The sequence below is a fragment of the Hemitrygon akajei genome, chromosome 12 (assembly GCF_048418815.1).
Source record: "Hemitrygon akajei chromosome 12, sHemAka1.3, whole genome shotgun sequence".
In the NCBI taxonomy this organism is placed as follows: Eukaryota; Metazoa; Chordata; class Chondrichthyes; order Myliobatiformes; family Dasyatidae; genus Hemitrygon; species Hemitrygon akajei.
This window is the reverse complement of record NC_133135.1, coordinates 22469659-22491844: the sequence shown is the minus strand read 5'-3', so window position 1 is coordinate 22491844 and position 22186 is coordinate 22469659. Positions and strand designations below refer to the sequence as shown.

The window sequence follows — 22186 nt, the reverse complement described above, 5'->3', positions numbered from 1 at the left end:
GCCTGTTGTTGGTAAAATCTCAGATAGTGATCAGAGGGTGTACAGCAGTGAGACTGGCTGGTTGATAAGTGTTGCAAACAGCAACCTGATACTTACACTGGCAAAGCTAAGTGATTGACTATGCACTTCAAGAAGGGGGAAATCAAGAGAACACACACCATTCTCACTGAAAGATCAGCAGTGGAAAAGGTGTGCTTCAAGTTCCTGGTTGTATTCTGAGCCCAATACATTGATGCAATTACAAAGAAGGCATGCCAGAGACTCTACTTCATTAAGAGCTTGACATTTGGTATGTCACCAAAGACTCTCACAAACTTCTATAGATGTACGGTTCTGAGCACTGGGACTGGTTGCATCGCTACTTGGTATCGAGGTTCCAATGCACAGGATCAAAATAGGCTGTAGAAGGCTGCAGACTAAGCCAGCACCTTCTGGAGTGCAATCCCTCTACCATCAGATTTCTGAACTTTCCATGAACACTATATCATTATTCCTTTCTTTGTATGTTGATTTATTTTGTAATTTGTAGTAACTTTATCTCTGTGCTGAACTGCTGCTGCAGAACAGCAGATTTCACCCAATATAAGAGAGTGACAATAAACCTGATTCTGGAGAAGGGAATCTCACGCCACCAGGAACAAAATAAGCCATACGTCATCCTTCCCTTTCATTCTCTCCACCAAGAGCTCACTGTGACTGCTCTGTGTCCCACTTACAAAATGCACTGCAGTTACTTAACTAAGCTGTCCAAATAACACCTGTGAACACCACAACTTGTAGGTTCTGTTCCAAGTCATGCACCATAATCACTTGGAAATGCACATTATTGCTTCCTTGTTTCTAAATCCTGAAGCTTCCTCTAACGCACTGAGAAGACAACTTCTCCAAAGGGGCTGCACCAGTTCAAGATAGCTCATCACCGCTTTCTCAGATGACAATTAAAGAAATTAATATTAGCACTGCCAGCAATACCCGCAAGCTTTAATATATGTATTTTTTAAATCAGCATTTGCCGCCAGGACGCTGTGGAATGGCACGACAATAAATGGCTTGTGCAAACGAGACAGAATCATCTCTAGATCATCAACAGATAACCAAATACGGAGCGCCAGAAGCAGCAATTTCCTGGCATCTTAAAAATTGCCGACCTGAAGTTCACAGACTAATCTGTAATTCCCCAAAGAAATGTTAAACAATATCTTCAGAACTAACAAATCTGAAACAATTGACTGCCGTACAAGGGAAATCAAAAACAACGCTTGAAGACGGATTGCTGATCGCTGAGTAAAGCGTTAAAATCAGCAAATCCATAGGACACTTGTTTGCTCACGGGGAAGACGAGGATTTCGGAGTGGATCCCGACGCCCGTTCAGTTTTGGCAGTCAGTGCATTCACATCCTTCTCAGCCGGAGGCGACTAGGCCGGCTTAAACCCACGGCCTTGAGTACTTGAGAGCATCCCAGCCCCGGCCCGTTGCTACTCGCCTCGGATCCACGCATCCCGTACCTGTGCAGCGTGCCGCTTCTCCGCCGCCGGGCCAGCGCAAGCAGCACCAGCACGGCGGTGGCCCCGAGAGCCGAGTTCTTCACCGTCAGTAGTTTGCTGAGAGCCGCCATGGCAGTGACCGGAGAGCGTCGCGAGCGTTGCCGGGACCCGACCTACGTCACTCCAGCTGTCAATCAAAGCTCGCTGCTGCGCTGTCACCTCTCGGTCACTGATAGATAGATAGCTGGATACTTTATTCATCCCCACGGGGAAATTCAACATTTTTTCCAATGTCCCATACAACATTCGCAGCAAATAAAAGTTGCACTCTTCCCAGAATGTCCGCGGCTCATTTGAACACCCGTTGTTCTGGGTTCCCGAACAACGCGAGCTGCAAATCCAGATCGCCTGCATACTTTAAAGCAGTGTTGTGCAGTTCTGACTGACCTCCTAAATATACTGCATTTCTGTACTTATTTTGCATTTCTTATTTTGGTCGCCTCTGAATGTGACAGTGTAGACCTGGAGAGCGGCCATGGGGGGTGGGAGGACAAAACACGCTTGAGGCCTTCAAACATCGACGGAGAGTAGGGAATTTGAATGTAACGATAATTGGATTTATATTTACTTTTGTATTAAAAATCACTTGATGTAAAGTTCATGGGAAGAGGAAAGGTAAGAGAATTGGGGGCGGTGGTAGGCCATCTGGCGTTTTGTGGCTGCTCTGCTCTTCAGCGGGATCATATTTAATATTTTACCTCAGCTGTTTTCCTGCACTATTGCTCGATTCTCTTAATATCTAGAAATAACGGTTTTGAGTGAACTCGGTAGCTGAGTCTCCACAGTCCTTTGATCATTTGCAAAGATTCATCACTCACTGAGTGAAGAAATTTCTCCCGATTTCAGTTCCAAATGGTCTAAGCCTCAATCAGTTTCATGTCTTTTTCCCCAAATCAATTATTCTCTTTGTGTCTCGACAGGTTTCTTTTGATTCTTTTTCCCCCTGAAGACACACAGAGATTTTTGGTCATTTCCTGATCCGCATTATAAATCACGGTGCCCTCTATCTGTAAATATCCTCACTAATGTTTTACTTTTTACATAGTTATGGACTTTCTTCCAGTCCATTTTTATGTTTCTGGACAATATTATCATACACTAACTTGCCATTGTTTGATTATCAGTTTCAGAATCAATATCACTGGCATATGTCACGAAATTTGTTATTTTGAGGATGCCGCATAAACCTATAAATTACAATAAGGAATATATGTATATGTAAAAATTAATAAGTAGAGCAAAAACAGAGGGCTAGTGTTCATGGGTTGGTTCATTGTTCACTCAGAAATCTGATGGCAGAACAGAAGAAGCTGTTCCTAAAGTGTGTGGCTTCAAGCTCCTGGACTTCACCTCTCATTGCAGCGATGAGAAGAGGGCATGTTCAGCGTGACGGGCTCCTTAATAATTGACGCCGCCTTTTTGAGGCATCACCTTTTGAAAATATTCTTGATGGTGGGGAAGCAAGTGCCCGTGATGGAGCTGGCTGAGCTTGCAACCCTCTGCAGCTTTTCCCAATCCCGTTGCAGTGGCCCCTCCACGCCAGAAGGTGGCGCAACCAGTTAGCATGCTCTCCACAGTACTGCATCTTTAGAAATCTGCTCAAGTCTTCGGTGACAGGGTTTCAGATTTCTGGATCATTGGAATCTCTTCTGGGGAAGGTATGAACTGTACAAAAAGGAGAGGTTACACCTGAACCCGAAAGGGACCAAATCCTTGCGAGCAGGTTTACTAGAGCTGTACAGGAGAGATTTAAACTAATTCGGCAGGCTGATAGGAACCAGCTTGATAGGACCGAAGATTTGGAGCTTAACATCCAAGGATACACATTGTAACAAAAGAACAGGCAGAGGGGGTGGAGTGGCTCTGTTGGTAAAAAAAAATTACATCAAGCCTTTAGAAAGAGGTGTCTTAAGATTCAAAGATATAGATTCCTGCAAGTCATAAAAGACCATGATGGGAGTTTAAATATAGGCGTTCAAATAGTAGCCAGGATGTAGGAAAAAAGTTACACTGGCGATAGGAAAGGCATGTAAAAAGATCAATGTAACAATAGTCATGGGGAATTTCAATATGCAGGTAGATTGGGAAAATCAGGTTGGTGCAGGATCCCAAGAGAGGTAATTTCTAAAATATACAAGATAGTTTTTTTTGGAGCATCTTGTGGTTGAGCCCACTAGGGGAGTGGCAATTGTGGATTAGGAATTGTGTAATTACCCAGGTTTGATTGAAGAGCTTAAGGTAAAGAAACCCTTAGGAGACAGAGATTGTAATATAGTAGATTTCACCCTGCAGTTTGAGAGGGAGAAGATAAAGCCAGATGTATCAGTCTCACAGTGGAGTAATGGGAATTACTGAGGCACAAGAGAGGAGCTGGCCAAAGCTGATTGCAGCGACGATGACAGAACAGCAATGGCTGGAGATTCTGGGGCAATGCGCAAGACACAGGATAGAGACGTCCCAAAGATGAAGGAGGAGGAGGCAATCATAGCTGACAAGGGAAGGTAAAGAAAGCATTAAAGGAAAAGAGAGGGCAAAATTTGGTGAAAGTTATAGATTGGGAAGCTTTTAAAAACTAACGCAACTAAAAAACCATGGGGGGGGGGAGATGAAATTTGCCTTCCTACAGCTACCCAACAATATCAAAGAGGATACCAAAAGTTTTTTCAGGTATGTAAAGAGTAAAAGAGAAGCAAAAGTAGATATTGGACCACTGGAAAATTACACTGGTGAGGTAGATAGATAGATAGATAGATAGATAGATAGATAGATAGATAGATAGATAGATAGATAGATACTTTATTCATCCCCATGGGGAAATTCAACATTTTTTTCCAATGTCCCATACACTTGTTGTAGCAAAAACTCATTACATACAATACAATACTTAACTCAGTACTAATATGATATGCATCTAAATCACTAGCTCAAAAAGCATTAATAATAGCTTTAAAAAGTTCTTAAGTCCTTAAGTAATGGGGACAAAGAAATGGATGGACTGAATAAGTATTTTGCACTGTGTAACACACTAGCAGTATGCTAGATGTTCGAGAGTGTCAGGGGCAGAAGTGAGTGCAGTTGCTATTACTAGGGAGAAGGTGCTTGGGAAGCTGAAAGGTCTGAAGGTAGATGTGTCGCCTGGACCAGATAGATTACACCCCAAGGTTCTGAAAGAGGGTGCTGAAGAAACTGTGGAGGAATTAGTAATGATCTTTCAAGAATCACTAGATTCTGGGATAGTTCCAGAGGACTGGAAAATTGCAAATGTTATTCCACTCTTTAAGAAGGGAGGGAAGCATAAGAATGGAAATTATAAGTCAGTTAGCCTGACCTCAGTGTTCGGGAAGATGTTGGAATCGAGTATTAAGGATGAATGTTAGAGGCACATAATAAAGTAGGCCAAAATCAGCATGGTTTCCTTAAGGAAAAACTTTGCCTGACAAACCTTTTGGAATTATTTGAGGAAATAACAAGCAGGATAGACAAAGGAGAATCAGAGAATGTTGTGCTCTTGAATTTTCAGGTGCTGTACATGAGGCTGCTTAATAAGATAAAAGCCCATGGTACTACAAGAAAGATACTTGCATGGATAGAAGATTGGCTGACTGGCAGGAGGGAAAGAGTGGGAATAAAGGGGGCCCTTTCTGGTTGGCTGCTGATGATTAGTGGTGTGGCGGACGGCTTGGTTTTGGGATTGCTTCTTTTCACGTTATGCGTCAATGATTTGAGTGAAGAATTGGTGGCTTTGTGGTTAGGACTGCGGATGATATAAAAATAGGTGGAGGGGAAGACGTTGAGGAAGAATGGAGTCTGCAGAAGTACTTAGATAGATTGGGAGAATAGGCAAAGAAGTGGCAGATGGAGTATAGTGTAGGAAAGTGTAAGGTCATGCACTTTGGTAGAAGGAATTAAGGCGAAGACTGCTTTCCAAATGGGGTGAACATTCAAGATCTCAGTGGTGTTAATGGGCTTGGGAATCCTTTTGCAGGATTCCCTGAAGGTTAACTTGCAGGTTGAGTCGGTGGTGAGGAAGGCAAATGCAATTTTAGCATTCATTTCAAGAGGACTAGAATATAAGAGCAAGGATGTAATGCTGAGGATTAATAAAGAATTGTTCAGATTGCACTGGGAGTATTGTGAGCAGATTTGAGCACCTTATCTAAGAAGAGATGTGCTGACATACAAGAGAGTCCAGAGGAGGTTCTCGAGCATTATTCTGCGAATGAAAGGGTTAATATATGAGTAGTTCTTGATGGCTCGCAGCCTGTAGTTGCTGGAGTTTAGAAAAATGATTGGGGATATCCTTGAATCCTGAATATTGAAAAGCCTAGGTAGAGTGGCTGTGGAAAAGATGTATCCTATATTGGGCGAGTTTAAGACCATTGGGCACAGCTTCAGAAGAGAGAGATTCCCATTTAGGACAAAGATAAAGAGAAATTTCTTTAGCCAGAGGGTGGCAAATCTGGGGAATTCATTTATTCATTGCCACGGACGGCCATGGATACTAAGTTATTGAGTGTATTTAAAGCGGAGGTTGACAAGTTCTTGATTAGTCAGGGTGTTAAAGGTTACGGGGAGAAAACACAAGAATGGAGTTGAGAGGGATAATAAACCAGCCATGATGGAATGGTGGAGCAGTCTCGATGGGCTGAATGGCCTAATTCTGCACCTGTGTCTTGTGTTCTTACGGTCATATCAAGTCTTCTCAAACTCCAAATGAAACGTAGCTGCTGTCATGCCTGCTTTGTAATTGCTATAAATGCTGGACCCAGTTGGCAATTTGGGCTGAGAGGCTTCATCAGGTCCTGAGGCTGCCTAACCTGCTGAGTTCCTCCAGCATTTTGTGTGTGCTACTCTTATTATTACATCTCTGCCTCACTTCCTTTACCTTTATGCCTCTCCTTCCAAAATATCATACGTATCTTTGAACATTCATTTCTCTCTTTTGGTCACCCTGCAGCCCCATTTCCATATTGTTAAGTAGATTTTAATCATTTATTTCTGTTCATGCTTGTTATGATTGCTATTTGCATTTAGGTGCACTCCTTTCATCTTTCTCTTCGAAATTCTTTACGCATTTTAGCTCTGCTGCTTTTCATTGATTCCTCTGCCTTTTTATTTCACTCAGTACTTTTCTAGCTTCAATTTCCTGCTTTGTTCCTCTTTATCATGAAGGTTCCATTCCTCTCGAGGTCTGACCAATGTTTTATAAAGTTGGAGCATAATCTCCCTGCTCTTGTATTTAATGTCCTAGCTAACAGATGCCAGGAAGGCAAGTGCCTTCTTAAACATGGCATCTGCCTGTGTACCTCAGAGTCACGCTGTTCTGAGTACTCTCCGTGACTTTGCCATTCATTCTGTATGTCATCAAATCAAATGAAGTTTAATTATCATTCAAACCATACATGGATACAGTCGAATGAGACAGTGTTCCTCTCAGGCCAAGGTGCATAATATACATTCGAAATAGTGAGGGAGGAACTCAGGGAAACATATGTATAGTCCAAGTCCCTGATGGTCCAGCTCCTGGCAATCCAACCTGTCATTCCATTGGTCGAACACGGGAGGGCAGCACAGTCAGACGATCCCAGCTCCCAATGGAGCACGGACGCCACACTACACCGCCTCCAGCGTCTTCACACCTGGGCTGCAGCAGCTGACAAGCTTGGGGCTTGAGGCCTAGTCCTCACTACAGCCGAGGCCACGCTGCTGCCTCATCGCCTGTCCCTCCACCGAACAAGGCAAACAGGTCTGCGGAACCTTACGCTATCAATGTCCAACAGGGACTTGCAACCGCAAGAGAAACTTCCAAGACCGTCACTCATGGCTACACAGCACGCAGCTTTCACGCACCAACTCCAATGCCTCCAAGTAGTAGGCAGCAGCAAGGTCTGCACCCAGAACGTGCCTCATTAATCCCCCAAAGATACATCTCCTCATGCTTATCTGAATTAAACTCCATCTGCCATTTCCCAACCCATTTCACTTTTGATATTACTCAACAGTCTGAGACTACCCTCCAAATGCCAACAACTCCACCAACCTCGGTGTCATCGGCAAATTTACTGATAATGCCTCCAATATAATATTCAAAACCATTCACGTACATTGCAAAGAGGAAGGGTCCACGAACTGATCCTTGGGAAGTACTACCAGTTTGTGTCATCCAACCACCAAAAGAGCTCCTGTTCTATAGCATGGAGTTCAACCTGATGCTGCTGGAAACACTCATCTGATTATCACATATGGCAAACCTGAGACATTCCACTCAGCTGAAGTACCTTCCATCCAGGATATCGAGATTTCTTCCTCACTCTCCAGATGAGTATACTTGGCTCTGTGCAAAGATCGCGTCAGGGAAAAATATGCTACTAGATGGCAGTACCAAGAAAACATGCTCATGCTCTCAAAATGCTGGACGAACTCAGCAGTCTCCTTGTTACTACCATTGGAAAGGAGATATAGGAGCCTGAAGACTCTCACTCAATAGTTAAGGAACAGTTTCTTCCCTCCCGTCATCCGATTTCTGAACAGTCCATGAACCCATGAACACTACCTCGTTAATCATTTTCTCTGCACTTTTTATTCTTACAATTTACAGTAATTTTGTCTTTTAAACATTGATACAATGCTCTCAAACCACTGCCAATTTTAAGTCCAGCTTTTGCTGCAGATCTGCTATCTCTGCTTTCACCTACCTCTTGTAGTTTGTACACATTTCTCTCATTGTGGCTACCTAGGTCTGCTCTGTAGCACCATCTCAGAAAGGGAACAATCTTTTTAAAAAGCTTGATGATGAATATGGCAATGAGTTTATCTGCAAACACTTGAAACACATAGACCTGTAATTTACTGTGAAAGTTAGGTCAGTAGTCCTCTCCCATGTATGCAAAGTCCAGGAACTTTTTCATCAAATGCAATCTTTGCACAGAGGGTTAAAGCTTGTCTAAGTGATATACGGACACATTGCTCTCATCTGATTTGTTCACAAGGCAGGGAACGCATGCTTCTCTCCACCGAGTTGCCCTGCCTGTCCTTACAGTTTACAATTTATGAAGGACAAATTAGACAATAAAAAATATTCAGTGTGAAGCTTGTAAAACATTTATAATTTGTTATGTTAAATTAGTTGTCAGAGGTCTTTTCTAGAGACTCAACCAATGTTTTAAATTTATTCCACTCTACTTGTCATTGAATGTATTAAAAACTTAGTAAGTCATTTTATTTTATTTATCTTTCTTCTTTCTCTCTTTTTCTGCTGAGCTAATCTTTCATGCTATTTAGTTCTCTTTCCACAATGGATGTGACATTTACTGTTGTTTGTTTATTACGTGCCATGTTGTGGACGATCATGGTCTTTCCATGATCATGGCTGTTCTTGGCAAATTTGTCTACAGATATGATATGCCATTGCCATTTCCTGGGCAGCATCTTTACAAGACAGGTGACCCCAGTCATTATCAGTACTCTTCGGAGATTGTCTGTCTGGCGTCAGTGGTCGGATTACCAGGCTTTGTGATATGCACCAGTTGCTCATATGACCATTCACCACCTGTGCCCATACCATCGTGTGACCCTGATTGGGGGGGGGGGGGGGGGGCTGCTAAGTAGGTGCAACACCTTGCCCAAGGGAGTCCTGCAAGTTAGCAGAGGAAAAGAACACCTTACACCTCCTTTGGTAGAGACATATCTCCAACCCGCCATCCGTTAAATATGCATTAAGTATACTCAGTCTAATTACCATAAGACCATTAGACATAGGATCAAAATTAGGCCATTTGGCCTATCAAGTCTGCTCTGCCTTTCAATCATGACTGATCTTTTTTTCCTCTCCTCAGCCCCAGTCCCCGTAACCTTTCTTTTCTTTTTCAATCTTTTTATTAGTATTAAAAATATTATGAACAAAATACAATCAAAATATTAATAAAGGGATTACAAACATACAAATTCCCATTACACATGAAGGAATACATAAGCAATGAATACAGTATAAATAAGTTTTCCTGAAACATAAACCATAAAGTATATATATGAACAAGGTAAATCTAGATATTTCATAATATATAATATAAAAAAAATAGATAGATAGATAGATAGATATATACTTTATTCATCCCCATGGGGAAATTCAACTTTTTTCCAATGTCCCATACACTTGTTGTAGCAAAACTAATTACATACAATACTTAACTCAGTAAAAAATATGATATGCATCTAAATCACTATCTCAAAAAGCATTAATAATAGCTTTTAAAAAGTTCTTAAGTCCTGGCGGTAGAATTGTAAAGCCTAATGGCATTGGGGAGTATTGACCTCTTCATCCTGTCTGAGGAGCATTGCATCGATAGTAACCTGTCGCTGAAACTGCTTCTCTGTCTCTGGATGGTGCCATGTAGAGGATGTTCAGAGTTTTCCATAATTGACCGTAGCCTACTCAGCGCCCTTCGCTCAGCTACCGATGTTAAACTCTCCAGTACTTTGCCCACGACAGAGCCCGCCTTCCTTACCAGCTTATTAAGACGTGAGGCGTCCCTCTTCTTAATGCTTCCTCCCCAACACGCCACCACGAAGAAGAGGGCGCTCTCCACAACTGACCTATAGAACATCTTCAGCATCTCACTACAGACATTGAATGACGCCAACCTTCTAAGGAAGTACAGTCGACTCTGTGCCTTCCTGCACAAGGCATCTGTGTTGGCAGTCCAGTCTAGCTTCTCGTCTAACTGTACTCCCAGATACTTGTAGGTCTTAACCTGCTCCACACATTCTCCATTAATGATCACTGGCTCCATATGAGGCCTAGATCTCCTAAAGTCCACCACCATCTCCTTGGACTTGGTGATATTGAGACGCAGGTAGTTTGAGTTGCACCGTATCACAAAGTCCTGTATCAGTTTCCTATACTCCTCCTCCTGTCCATTCCTGACACACCCCGCTATGGCCGTGTCATCAGCGAACTTCTGCACATGGCAGGACTCCGAGTTATATTGGAAGTCTGATGTGTACAGGGTGAACAGGACCGGAGAGAGTACGGTTCCCTGCGGCGCTCCTGTGCTGCTGACCACCGTGTCAGACCTACAGTCTCCCAACCGCACATACTGAGGTCTATCTGTCAAGTAGTCCACTATCCAATCCACCATGTGAGAGTCTACTCCCATCTCCGTTAGTTTGTGCCTTAAGATCTTGGGCTGGATGGTGTTAAAGGCACTAGAGAAGTCAAGGAATGTAATCCTCACAGCACAACTGACCCCATCTAGGTGAGAGAGTGATTTGTGCAGCAAATACGTGATAGCATCCTCCACTCCCACCTTCTCCTTATACGCAAACTGAAGAGGATCCTGGGCGTGCCTGGTTTGTGGCCTCAGATTATATGAAAAGTTAACTAACCTACTAATCTAGTATCTAAGGAAAAAAAAGAAGCAAAGAAAGAAAAAAAACTAAAAAAAAAGAGAAAAAAAGGGCTGTTTATAGTATCTCACAAGCATACATAAACATCAATGTCGTCAACTCCGATCCTCTCAACATACATACGATTAAAGCTGAAAAAACCAATAAGCTTGGCACAGGGCCATTACATCATATGAAAATATTGAATAAATGGTCTCCATATCTTTTCAAATTTAATAGAAGTATCAAATATAGCACTTCTAATTTTTTCTAAATTTAGACATAACATAGTTTGAGAAAGCCAATGAAATACCGTGGGAGGATTAATAACCCCGTAACCTTTGATGCCATGTCCAATCAAGAACCTATGAAGCTCTGCCTTAAATACACCCAACGACCTGGCCTCCACAGCTGCCTCTGGAAATAAATTCCACAAGTTCTCCACCCTCTGGCTAAAGAAATGTTTCTGCATCTCTGTTTTAAATAGATGACCCCCTATCTTGCGGCGGTGCCCTCTTGTCCTAGACTCCCCCACCATGGGAGACATCCTTTCCACATCTACTCTGTCTAGGCCTTTCAACATTCAAAAGGTTTCAATGAGATCCCCCCCCCCCATCCTTCTAAATTCCAGCGATTATAGACCCAGAGCTATCAAACGTTCCTCATATAATAACCCTTTCATTCACAGAATCATCCTTGTGAACCTCTTCTGAACGCTCTCTTAGATGAGAAGCCAAAACTGTTCACAGTACACAAGGTGAGGCCTCACCAGTGCCTTATAAATCCTCAGCATCACATCCCTGCTCTTGTATTCTAGACCACTTGAAATGAATGCTAACATTGCATTTGCCTTCCTCACCACCGACTCTACCAGCAAGTTAACGTTTAGTCCCTTTGCATCTCAGAATTTTGGATTTTCTCCCCATTTAGAAAATAGTCTACACATTTATTTCTACTACCAAAGTGCATGACCATGCATTTTCCAACATTGTATTTCATTTTCACTTTTTTGCCCATTCTCCTAATCTAAGTCCTTCTGCAGCCTACCTGTTTCCTCAACACTACCTGCCCCTCCACCAATCTTCGTATCATGTGCAAACTTGGCAACAAAGCCATCTATTCCATCATCTAGTCATTGATATACTCCATAAAAAGAAGTGGTTCCAACACCGGCCCCCGCAGAACACCACAAGTCATTGGCAGCCAACCAGAAAAGGATCCTTCTATTCCCACTTGCTGCCTCCTACCAATCAACCAATGCTTTAACCATGTTAGTAACTTCCCTGTAATATTATGGGCTCTTAACTTGGTAAGCAGCTTCACATGTGGCACCTTGTCAAAGGCCTTCTGAAAGTCCAAACTACAACATCCACTGCATCCCTTTTATCTATCCTACGTGCAATCTCCCCTTAAGGAAATCATGTTGACTTTGTTCTATCTTGTCTTGGGTCACCAAGTACTCCATAACCTCATCCTTAATAATTGACTCCAACATCTTCCCAACCACTGAGGTCAGGCTAACAGGTCTATAATTACCTCTCTGCTGCCTTCTTCCTTTAAAGAGTGGAGTGCATTTACAATTATCCAGTCCTCTGGAACCATGCCAGAGTCCAATGATTTTTAAAAGATTGCTATTAATGCTTCCACAACCTCTACCGCTACTTCTTTCAGAATGCTAGGGTGCACTTCATCTGGTGCGAGTGACTTATGTACCCTTAGGTCTTTCAGCTTTTTGAGCACCTTCTCCGTTGTAATAGTAACTGCAGGCACTTCTCTTCCCTCACACCTTTCAACATCTGGCACACTGCTGGTGTCTTCCACAGTGAAGACTGATGCAATATACTCATTTAATTCATCCGCCATCTCCTTGTGCTCCGTTATTATTTCACCAGCTTCATTTTCTAGCGGTTCTATATCCACTTTCATCTCGTTTATTTTTTACATACCTGAAAAAGCTTTTACTATCCACTTTGATGTTTTTTGCTAGTTTGCTTTCATATTTCATCTTTTCCCTCCTAATGGTTCTTTTAATACTCTCTGTAGGTTTTTAAAAGCTTACCAATCCTAATAACATCGTAAGCTGAACAATCTCGGTTCTTTCACATAATTGATTAAGGAGAACCCTAATGCTGTGCTTTGTACTCCCATATCTCACTTTTAGTCCTCTTGCAGATGCTTAAACAAGTATCTTGAGCAGCGGTTCTCAACGCTTTTTTTTGCCAGTGAACCCTACCATTTACTGAGGCTTCTATGGACCCCAGATTGGGAATCCCTGCTCTAGTACAAAACTAAGGGATGTTGCAGTGTTTTAGGTGCTATTGATGAGCCATTAAATTAAGGATGTTTCTCTTCTGTTGTTTTGAAAGACTCCATGACACCACTTCAGTGAAAAACAGTGCAAACTACTGATTAGATTTATTTATAAGGTTAAGATTAGCTTTATTTGTCTCCTGTACAATGAAACATCAAAACATACAGTGAAATGTGTTGTTTTACATCAACAGCCAATGCAGGTCGAGGATTGTGCTGGGGGCAGCCTGCAAATGTTGCTACACTTCCGGCGCCAGCTTAGCTTGCCCACAGTTCACTAACCCTAACGGCATCGCTAGCCCAAATGTCCAAATGCCAGCTCACTTGAACATCTGAAGTGTTATCACCATTTTCTTCTCCACGGAGGTTGCCTGACACATTTAGAATTTCTGCATTTTCTGTGAACAATTTCAGATAAACAACATCTACTGCATTTTGGTTCTGTATAATCAAAGTATTTCTTTACATTGGAATATTTACTAAACATTGCTTCATGTGCCTAGGAAATGCAAATGCTTTTGTATCAATCTAAATGGATTAAGTCAACATTTTATGGTGTTGTGATTCTAGTAATATTTGCTGATTAATTAAAGGTAGCCTTATCAATACCAGGTATTTGTCACTCAAAAACACAAAGTGACCCAATTAACTATAGTTATAATTATTTTATCAACAAAATCCTTGGGCTTTGTAGATATACAACTTGTAGATTTGCAAAACAATATTGTAGATATACATTTTATATCTAGGATTTTGTAGATAAACAGATGACTACACTGATGTTATGACTTTCCTTTTTGAACAAGTGCATAGTTCATAGTTTTGTTGTGATTTTTTAAATCAAGAATAAACTTGGAGGTTGGAATTAATGTTTTCCATTGTTTCACATGGAATAATCTTCCTTTGTTTACGATGTACATACAGGACTGCGTTTGTAATTTTCGCATATGAGATGTGGAAAAGTGTTTAAGTGCCTGTTAAAAGCAGCATCTTTGTAAGATTTATCTTGCTAACATCAACTTGCAATGCTGCAGTTTGCAAAATGGCACTATATTTACAGTATATAGTCTGTGAAATTAATTTTTAGATATTCCTTTGAAAGGTGGGTCTTTGGAATGTTGGGTGAGTTGTGTGAAATTCCTGTTTATTCCACAGTGTCAACTAATACAATGGAAAGAGAAAAAAATGACAGTTCAAGTTCATTGACTACGACCCCAGCTTGGAGTCGTGCCAGACTCGCCACACTGCAGCTGTGCATTCCCATTCCCCCTGTAGCCTGAGCCCACACTTCCGTAGCTGGTAGGTGCTGCAAAGATCCAATCAACTACCATTTCTCATATACTTAACTGTATACAATCTAAAGGACAGTAATTGTGGTTAAACTACAGTAAATAGCAAAACTAAAAATTTTTTTTGCAATTATATTGAAGTATAATCTGCCAAATTCAGTTTGCTTCTGAATACTGTAAGATGGCCCTAATTATTCAAGACACAATGCTATATCTGCTTAATATACCTAAATATTTATTGAGACCTGTACAGTACCTCTATATAACCACTATGCTTTGGACTTGTTTAGCACTGACAGCTTTTCATCTGTAGTTTCTACGAAGATTGATAAAGCATTCAGAATCTTACAGTAATTGATCTTCCATGAAACTATATATTTTTAATTTATTGAGATACAGTGATCTTTCACAAATTGGTACTTAAGTTATTTGGCCTTGTTTAAGAAAACTGTTCATGATCCAGTGATTGGGGAAATAAAGACTGAATATTTGGTAAAAGAAGTACATTGAGGTAGCCTGAATCAAATAATTATCCAAAGGACAAATGAATTAGAGCCAAACGATAAGCTGGCACTGTACACCTCATTAGTTAGTGCTTTCATGGAGAATAGGAGAATAAAGAGAGAGATTTTTTAAAACTATATCAATGAAACGTCGACAGTGCTTCTCCTTATAGATGCTGCCTGGCCTGCTGTGTTCCACCAGCATTTTGTATGTGTTGTTCAATGAGTGTTGATGTTGGTTTAATTGGATTATTAATTACAGCATTAAAATGAATGCTCACTGAGCCTAGACCTGAATCCAGATGGAAATGTTGTGCCCATCTGCCTGGCCTATATTTTAACCAAGCACAAGAGTTTAAGCTTTTTGGGCAAAATAAATCCAGCTGAGTGAATAACACATGGAAGTCCAACTCTGAATGATAAATACATCTGTTGTTTAAAAAAGTCTGATGGTTCATCAAATCTCTTGAATGCAAAGATCCCAAAGTGAAACACAGTATCTAAAACATTAAATTACATGCATAAATATCAAATGCCTAATCCTGACTCTTAATTCCCAGGAGCATCACTGCAAATTTTACAAACCATTAGCTAGTACTCCTATGTTTTATGTAAAACATCTTTGGAAACACAACTTTATTACAGTTTATAGAACACTTATAATCTCCACACACACACACATTCAGTATTACAACGAGAACTCCCAATAAATAGCTCACATTTTTATGAGGTGAATTGATAAGAATGTGAAACAATTTTGTAATTATGAGTAATACTTTTGAAAGCACAAGGACAAAATAATGTTTCAGAATGTTAACTTCATTAACTTAGAAACAAGCAATAAAGCATATAAGGCAGATGAGTTGAAGGCACAGATGTACATATATGGAAGTATTTCATTTTAACTTTAAAGAGCAACAAAAATGACAGCTTAACATTCCTGGTTACAAGGCTATCAGACAAAATAGATACGGAGATATTATTGAAAGTGGCAATACTGGTTTAAGAAACAATCAGAGCTGTGGGAAGGGAAATGTTAGAAGGATCATTGAAACAGACTGTAAGGGGTTGGATTAAAGAACAAAATTACTGCAAAGTAAAATCAAAGAAAATCCAAAGGTGTGTATGTAAAGAGCATGAGGATAACAAAGATAACCTTGTGAGTCTAAAATCAGCGGTAGGGAAATGGATGGGAAATATTCTGAGGGATAGGATTAATCTGCACTTGGAGAGCCAAGCATTTATCAAGGATAGGGGAGAACCTATCTGTGTATTTTGACTGAAACCTTTGAAGAGGTAACTAATTGTTCCATTGAAGCTACTGCACTTATATAAAGCTTTTGACGAAGTCTCACACAGAAAAATAGTCCACAGGGGATCTAGGGTAATTTCACGTATTGGATTCAAGATTGTCCAGGTTAATTCCTGCGATGTCCGGACTGTCTTATGCAGAGAGGTTAGAGAGACTGGGCTTGTACACGCTGGAATTAAGGAGATTGAGAGGGGATCTGATTGCAACATATAAGATTATTAAGGGATTGGACAAGATAGAGGCAGGAAATATGTTCCAGATGCTGGGAGAGTCCAGTACCAGAGGGCATGGTTTGAGAATAAGGGGTAGGTCATTTAGGACAGAGTTAAGGAAAAACTTCTTCTCCCAGAGAGTTGTGGGAGTGTGGAATGCACTGCCTCAGAAGGCAGTGGAGGCCAATTCTCTGGATGCTTTCAAGAAGGAGCTAGATAGGTATCTTATGGATAGGGGAATCAAGGGATATGGGGACAAGGCAGGAACCGGGTATTGATAGTAGATGATCAGCCATGATCTCAGAATGGTGGTGCAGGCTTGAAGGGCCGAATGGTCTACTTCTGCACCTATTGTCTATTATCTATTGATAGCCCGAAGGTAATGGTGAGTTTTAGTGAGTGGAAGCTCATGACCAGTGGTGTACCACATGAAATAGTGCTGTGATCCTTACTGTTTGCAATATACCTTACTAATTTGGAAGTGAGTATAGGAGGTATCATTAAGTTTGCATCAGACTCTAAAATTAGTGATCTTTTTGATAGTGAGAGAGGGTAGACTTTAGCTACACAATGATATTGATAAGTTAACAAATTTGCAGAGCAATAACATGGAATTTAACCCTAAAACAAAATGTGACAGAGGACAAATTAGGCTCAGATAGACACACTAAATAGTAGAACTCCAGGAAGTACTGAAGATCAAAGAGACATTTGTGTACATGTTCAATATTTCCTGAAGATGGCAATGCAGATATATAGAAAGGCAAGCAGAATAGTTGGCTTAATTAGCTGGGGCATAGAATACAAGAGCAGGGAGATTATGGTACAACTATGTAAAGCATTAAGTCACATCTAGAGTATTGTGTGTAGTTCTAGTTGTCACATTACATGGAGGATGTGATTGCATTATAGAGTGTGCTGAGGAGATGTACTGGGATGAAAAGAGACTGGATAAACTGGGTTTATTTTCCTTGGAGCGAAGAACACTGAGGGAGATCTGATTGAGGTATGCACAACTATGAGGAGCATGGATGGGCCTGACAGCAAGGAACTCTTCCTTTTCGCTAAAGTGAGCATAACCAGAGGCGTAGGATTAAGGTCAACAACAGAAGATTTCGAAAGGATTTGAGGGAAACAATGTGGAAAGTAGTTGAAATCTGACACATTCGAACTATGGGCTGTGTGCTGAAAAATGGGATGTCCTAGATTTTTGACATCCACCAGGGACACAGTTACCCGAAGAGTTGTATGACTCTATGTCATGCTGCAGCCCTTAAGTTCAAAATGGAATTTCAACAATTTCTTTAACCAGCCTTTTTGATTATCTCACAACTGGCTAGTTGGGAAAATCAAGGAACTGCAGAAATCCGAAATAAAAACAGAAATGACTGGTACACTCTGCCAGTCAGGAAAGAAAAATAGCCAACATTTTCAGGTCCAGGTGCTTTTGTCAGAACTGGAAAAGAGTTAGAAACAGATCAGTAGAATAAAGAAGCTGGTCACTTCTGTTGCGATGTCATTCATCTGCAATGTTTCCTCTCTACGGATGCTGCTTGCTCTAGGATGGCTTTTCAGCATTTTCTAATTCCAGATTTCCAGCAACTCTTGTTCCAGCATTTTGTTTTATTTCCTCTCTCTCTCTCTCTCTCTCTCAATCTCCCTCAAGGCGTACTCCCTTTAAATAGATCAGCTGCCATTATTAAGACCATCACCCTTTTTCAGCTGGCATTAATTGGCATTGTCCATTTTCCCTTCCACCCAACATAGAGACACCATTTTCTCTCTGCAATCCTGCACTCTGTCTGCAACTTAAAAAGGTTATTGATCTGAAGCAGCCACTCTTTTTCTTTCCCCAGCTGCAGTGTGGTATGCTGGGCATTTGCAGCACTTTCCCATTTTATTTTGGGCATCGATTGAGTTTGGCATGAGGATTAAAGTCACAGTTGCAAGCTATGTGTACTTTGGCCCACATGAAATATGGTTCCAAAGTTCAAGGATCAAAGTAAATCAAAATGTGATTCCATGTAACAAAGAGAGCACGGCATATACAAATGTTGCAATCACAAATTGTCGTATAAATTATTATTTTTTTTGTAGAACCATGCTGTATGCTTCCCAATTTATTGCCCACTTAAGATATGACAAGACCATAAGGTATAGGAGCAGAATTAAGCCATTTGGACCATTGAATCTGCTCCACCAATTCATCATGGCTGATACAATTTTCCTCTCAGCCCCAATCACCTGCCTTCTCCCCATATCCTTCCATGTCCTGACCAATCAAGAATCTATCGACCTCTACCTTAAATATACATAAAGACTTGGCCTCCACAGCTGTCTTGTGGCAAAGAATTTCACAGATTTATGACTCTGGCAGAAGAAATACCTCCTCATCTCCTTTCTAAACTGACGCTTCTCTATTCTGAGGCTGTGTCCTCTGGTCTTAGACTCTCCCACCATAGGAAACATCTTCTCCATGTACACTCTATCAAGTCATTTCACCATTTGATAGGTTTCAATGTCACCCTACATTCCTCTGAATTCTAGTGAATACAGGCTCAGAGCCATCAAATGCTTTTCATATGACAAGCCATTCAATCCAGGAACCATTTTCGTGAATCTTCTTTGAACCCTGTCCAGTTTCAGCACATCCTAAGATAAGGGACCCAATATTCCTAGTGAGCAAATTTTATAATTTGCTTTATAAAATTTCAACATTACATCCTTGCTTTTATATTCTGGTCCTCTTGAAATGAATGTCAACATCACATTTGCCTTCCTCACCACAGACTCAACCTGCAAATTAATCTTCAGGGAATCCTGCACAAGGACTCCCAAATCCAATTGTACCTCAGTTTGTTGTATTTTCTCTCCATTTAGAAAATAGTCAAGAAGTGCATGACAATACATTTCTTCAGACTCTATTCCATCTGCCATTTTTTGCCCATTGTCCTAATCTGTCTATGTCCTTCTGTAGCCTCTCTATATCCTCAAAATTACCTGCCCCTCTACCTATCTTCATATCATCTGCAAACCTTTCAATAAAGCCATCAATCACATCATCCAAATCATTGACATATAACGTAAGAAGAATCGGTCCCAACACAGACCCCTGTGGAACACCACTAGTCACCTGCCACCAGCCAAAAAAGGCTCCCTTTACTCCCACGCTTTGCCTCCAGCCAATCATCCACTGCTTTATCCATGCTAGGATCTTTCCTGTAATACCATGGGCTTGTAGCTTGTTAACCAGCCTCATGTTTGGCACCTTGTCAAAGTCCTTCTGTAAATCCAAGTGTACAATATCAACCAGTTATCCTTTGTCTATCCTGCTTGTTATTTCTTCAAAGAATTCCAACCGATTTGTCAGACAGGATTTTCCCTTGAGGAAACCGTGCTGACTATGGCCTATTTTATCATGTACCTCCAAGTATCCTGAGACCTCATCCTTAATAATTGACCCCAACTTCTTCCCAGTCATTGAGATAAGACTAACTGGTTTACACTTTCCTTTCTTCTGCCTCGCTCCCTTCTTGAAGTGGAGTGACATTTGCAATTTTCCAGTCTTCCAGAACCATTCCAGATCTAGTGATTCCTGAAAGACATTACTAATGCCTCCACGATATCTTCAGCCACCTCTTTCAGAACTCCTGGATGTATTCCATCTGGCCCATGTGACTTATCTAACTTTAGATCTTTAAGTTTCCCAAGAACTTGTTCTCTAGTTATGATAACTTCACACACTTCATGCCCCTAACACCTGGAACTTCCATCATACTGCTAGTACTTTCCACAGTGAAGACTGATACAAAATACTTATTCAGTTTGTCCGCCATTTTGCTGTCCGCCCCCCCCCCCCCCCCCCAATACTACATCTCCAGCATCATGTTTCCGTGCTCCAATATCCACTATCACCTCTCTTTTACACTTCAGGTAACTAAAGAAACTTTTAGTATCCTCTTTAATATTATAGGCTAGCTTACTTTGGTACTCCATCTTTACCTTCTTTTTTTTTAGTTGCCTTCTGCTGCTGTTCGAAAGCTTCCCAATCCTCTAACTTCCCACCAATTTTTGCTCTATTATATGCCCTGTCTTTGGCTTTGACTTCTCTTGTTAGTCACGGTTGTGTCATCTTGCTTTTAGAATACTTCTTCCTCTTTGGGGTGTATATATCCTAAGCTACACTACTGCCAACACTTGTAGGGGTTCCCATACTGGGGTCCACGGACCTCTTGCTGCATGGTATTGGTCCATGGCATAAAAAAGTTGGGAACCCCTAGGTCACAGAGGATAGCTGATCATTCTACTTGGTCCTCAACAATATAAATTTGCTTATTTGTTTTATGGACAACACACACAAAAATGTTGTTTGAACTCAGCAGGTCAGGCAGCATGTATGGAGGGAAATGAAATGGCATCTGCAGTCTCTCTTATGTCTACTATTTACTTCATACTTTGGTTTGAGGGAAAAAGGAGCATGATATATAAAATTAAAATGAATACAAGCAGCCATTTATTGACTTAGTTGGACATTTAAAATTTTATATTTCACTGGCAAGTATGAAATATTATAAAGTAATTCACCCAAGTCATAGGTATATAGATATTTACTGTAAATTCAGAACATGTAATTTGGATCTTAGGAGGAAACTATTTTCAGATGATTTAAAAGTTTAGACAGAAAAACAGTGCAGATTAGGGGAGGTCTATAGAAAAATAGAATTTTTATATTTCCTGCATTAATATTTTAATGTCTTTTAAATATATTAGAATTGGCATAGGACATATAATCTACCATTCTCTGTGTAAAAAATGTCACCCCCCCCCCCCCCACATCGCTAAACTTGAAATATATCCTTTAGGTATTTGACATTTCTACCCCAGGGAAAATAGAATATTAAATAAAGTACTGTAGATATATTGTTCCTTTAATAAAGCCAATACTTAAGAGAGAAAAAATATAGAGTTGTCATTTCTTCATCTAGAAACACTGTTTGCTACAAGGAAAACACCTTTTCTCCAAAATCAGACAGCTATACTTTGGCCAACAAATATGGTCCAATAAAAATCTGTTATACTAATTACGGTATTGTTGATTTGTCCTTGAATAAATTATACAATAACATATGAAACAAATGAAACACATCAAAAATATGGAATGAATTCATGACAAATGCTTATGTTTCTAGTGAATATTGTAGAACAGTTATACAGTGTGCAGACTTACAGTGCATTTGCACATAATTTTCACAATTTTTGTCCATGTGCATTGGTACCCTTCTTGCACATGGATATGTAACCTCACATTAATCACAGTCCTCAAATTTGACTTACTAAATTATAGATTAATATTTTCTTAGGTTGTTAGTTCTTTGTGATCAGTGTTGACTGGTTTTTAGTCCAGTTCTGTGGGCTCTACTGAAGGCTGTTGGAACCTGCAGACTTTGCTGTTGATGGGACAAAGGGGAACTTGATGGGAAGGGCTGGAAGGTGATTTTGGAGGTGAGATGCACTCCTGCCATTTGCACTGGGCTTGCAATTGTCAAGGGAGCCCTGAATTTTCCTTCTCCATTTTGAATGGTGATAGGCTCAGGATTCTTGTTTGGCATCAAAGGTTACAGGGAGAAGTCA

The 22186-nt window shown here is 40.7% G+C and overlaps 1 protein-coding gene across 1 annotated transcript in view; it reads right to left on the bottom strand.

The window, feature by feature from the left end:
• abcd3a (ATP-binding cassette, sub-family D (ALD), member 3a) overlaps positions 1 to 1664 on the bottom strand; it is a 59161-nt gene extending 57497 nt beyond the window's left edge. Inside the window, exon 1 of the mRNA XM_073062721.1 lies at positions 1507 to 1664. Within this exon, the coding sequence (XP_072918822.1) occupies positions 1507 to 1616 (110 nt within the window). The 5' untranslated portion in view covers positions 1617 to 1664. The remainder of the gene's footprint in view (positions 1 to 1506) is intronic.
• Between the last annotated feature and the right edge of the window lie 20522 nt (positions 1665 to 22186).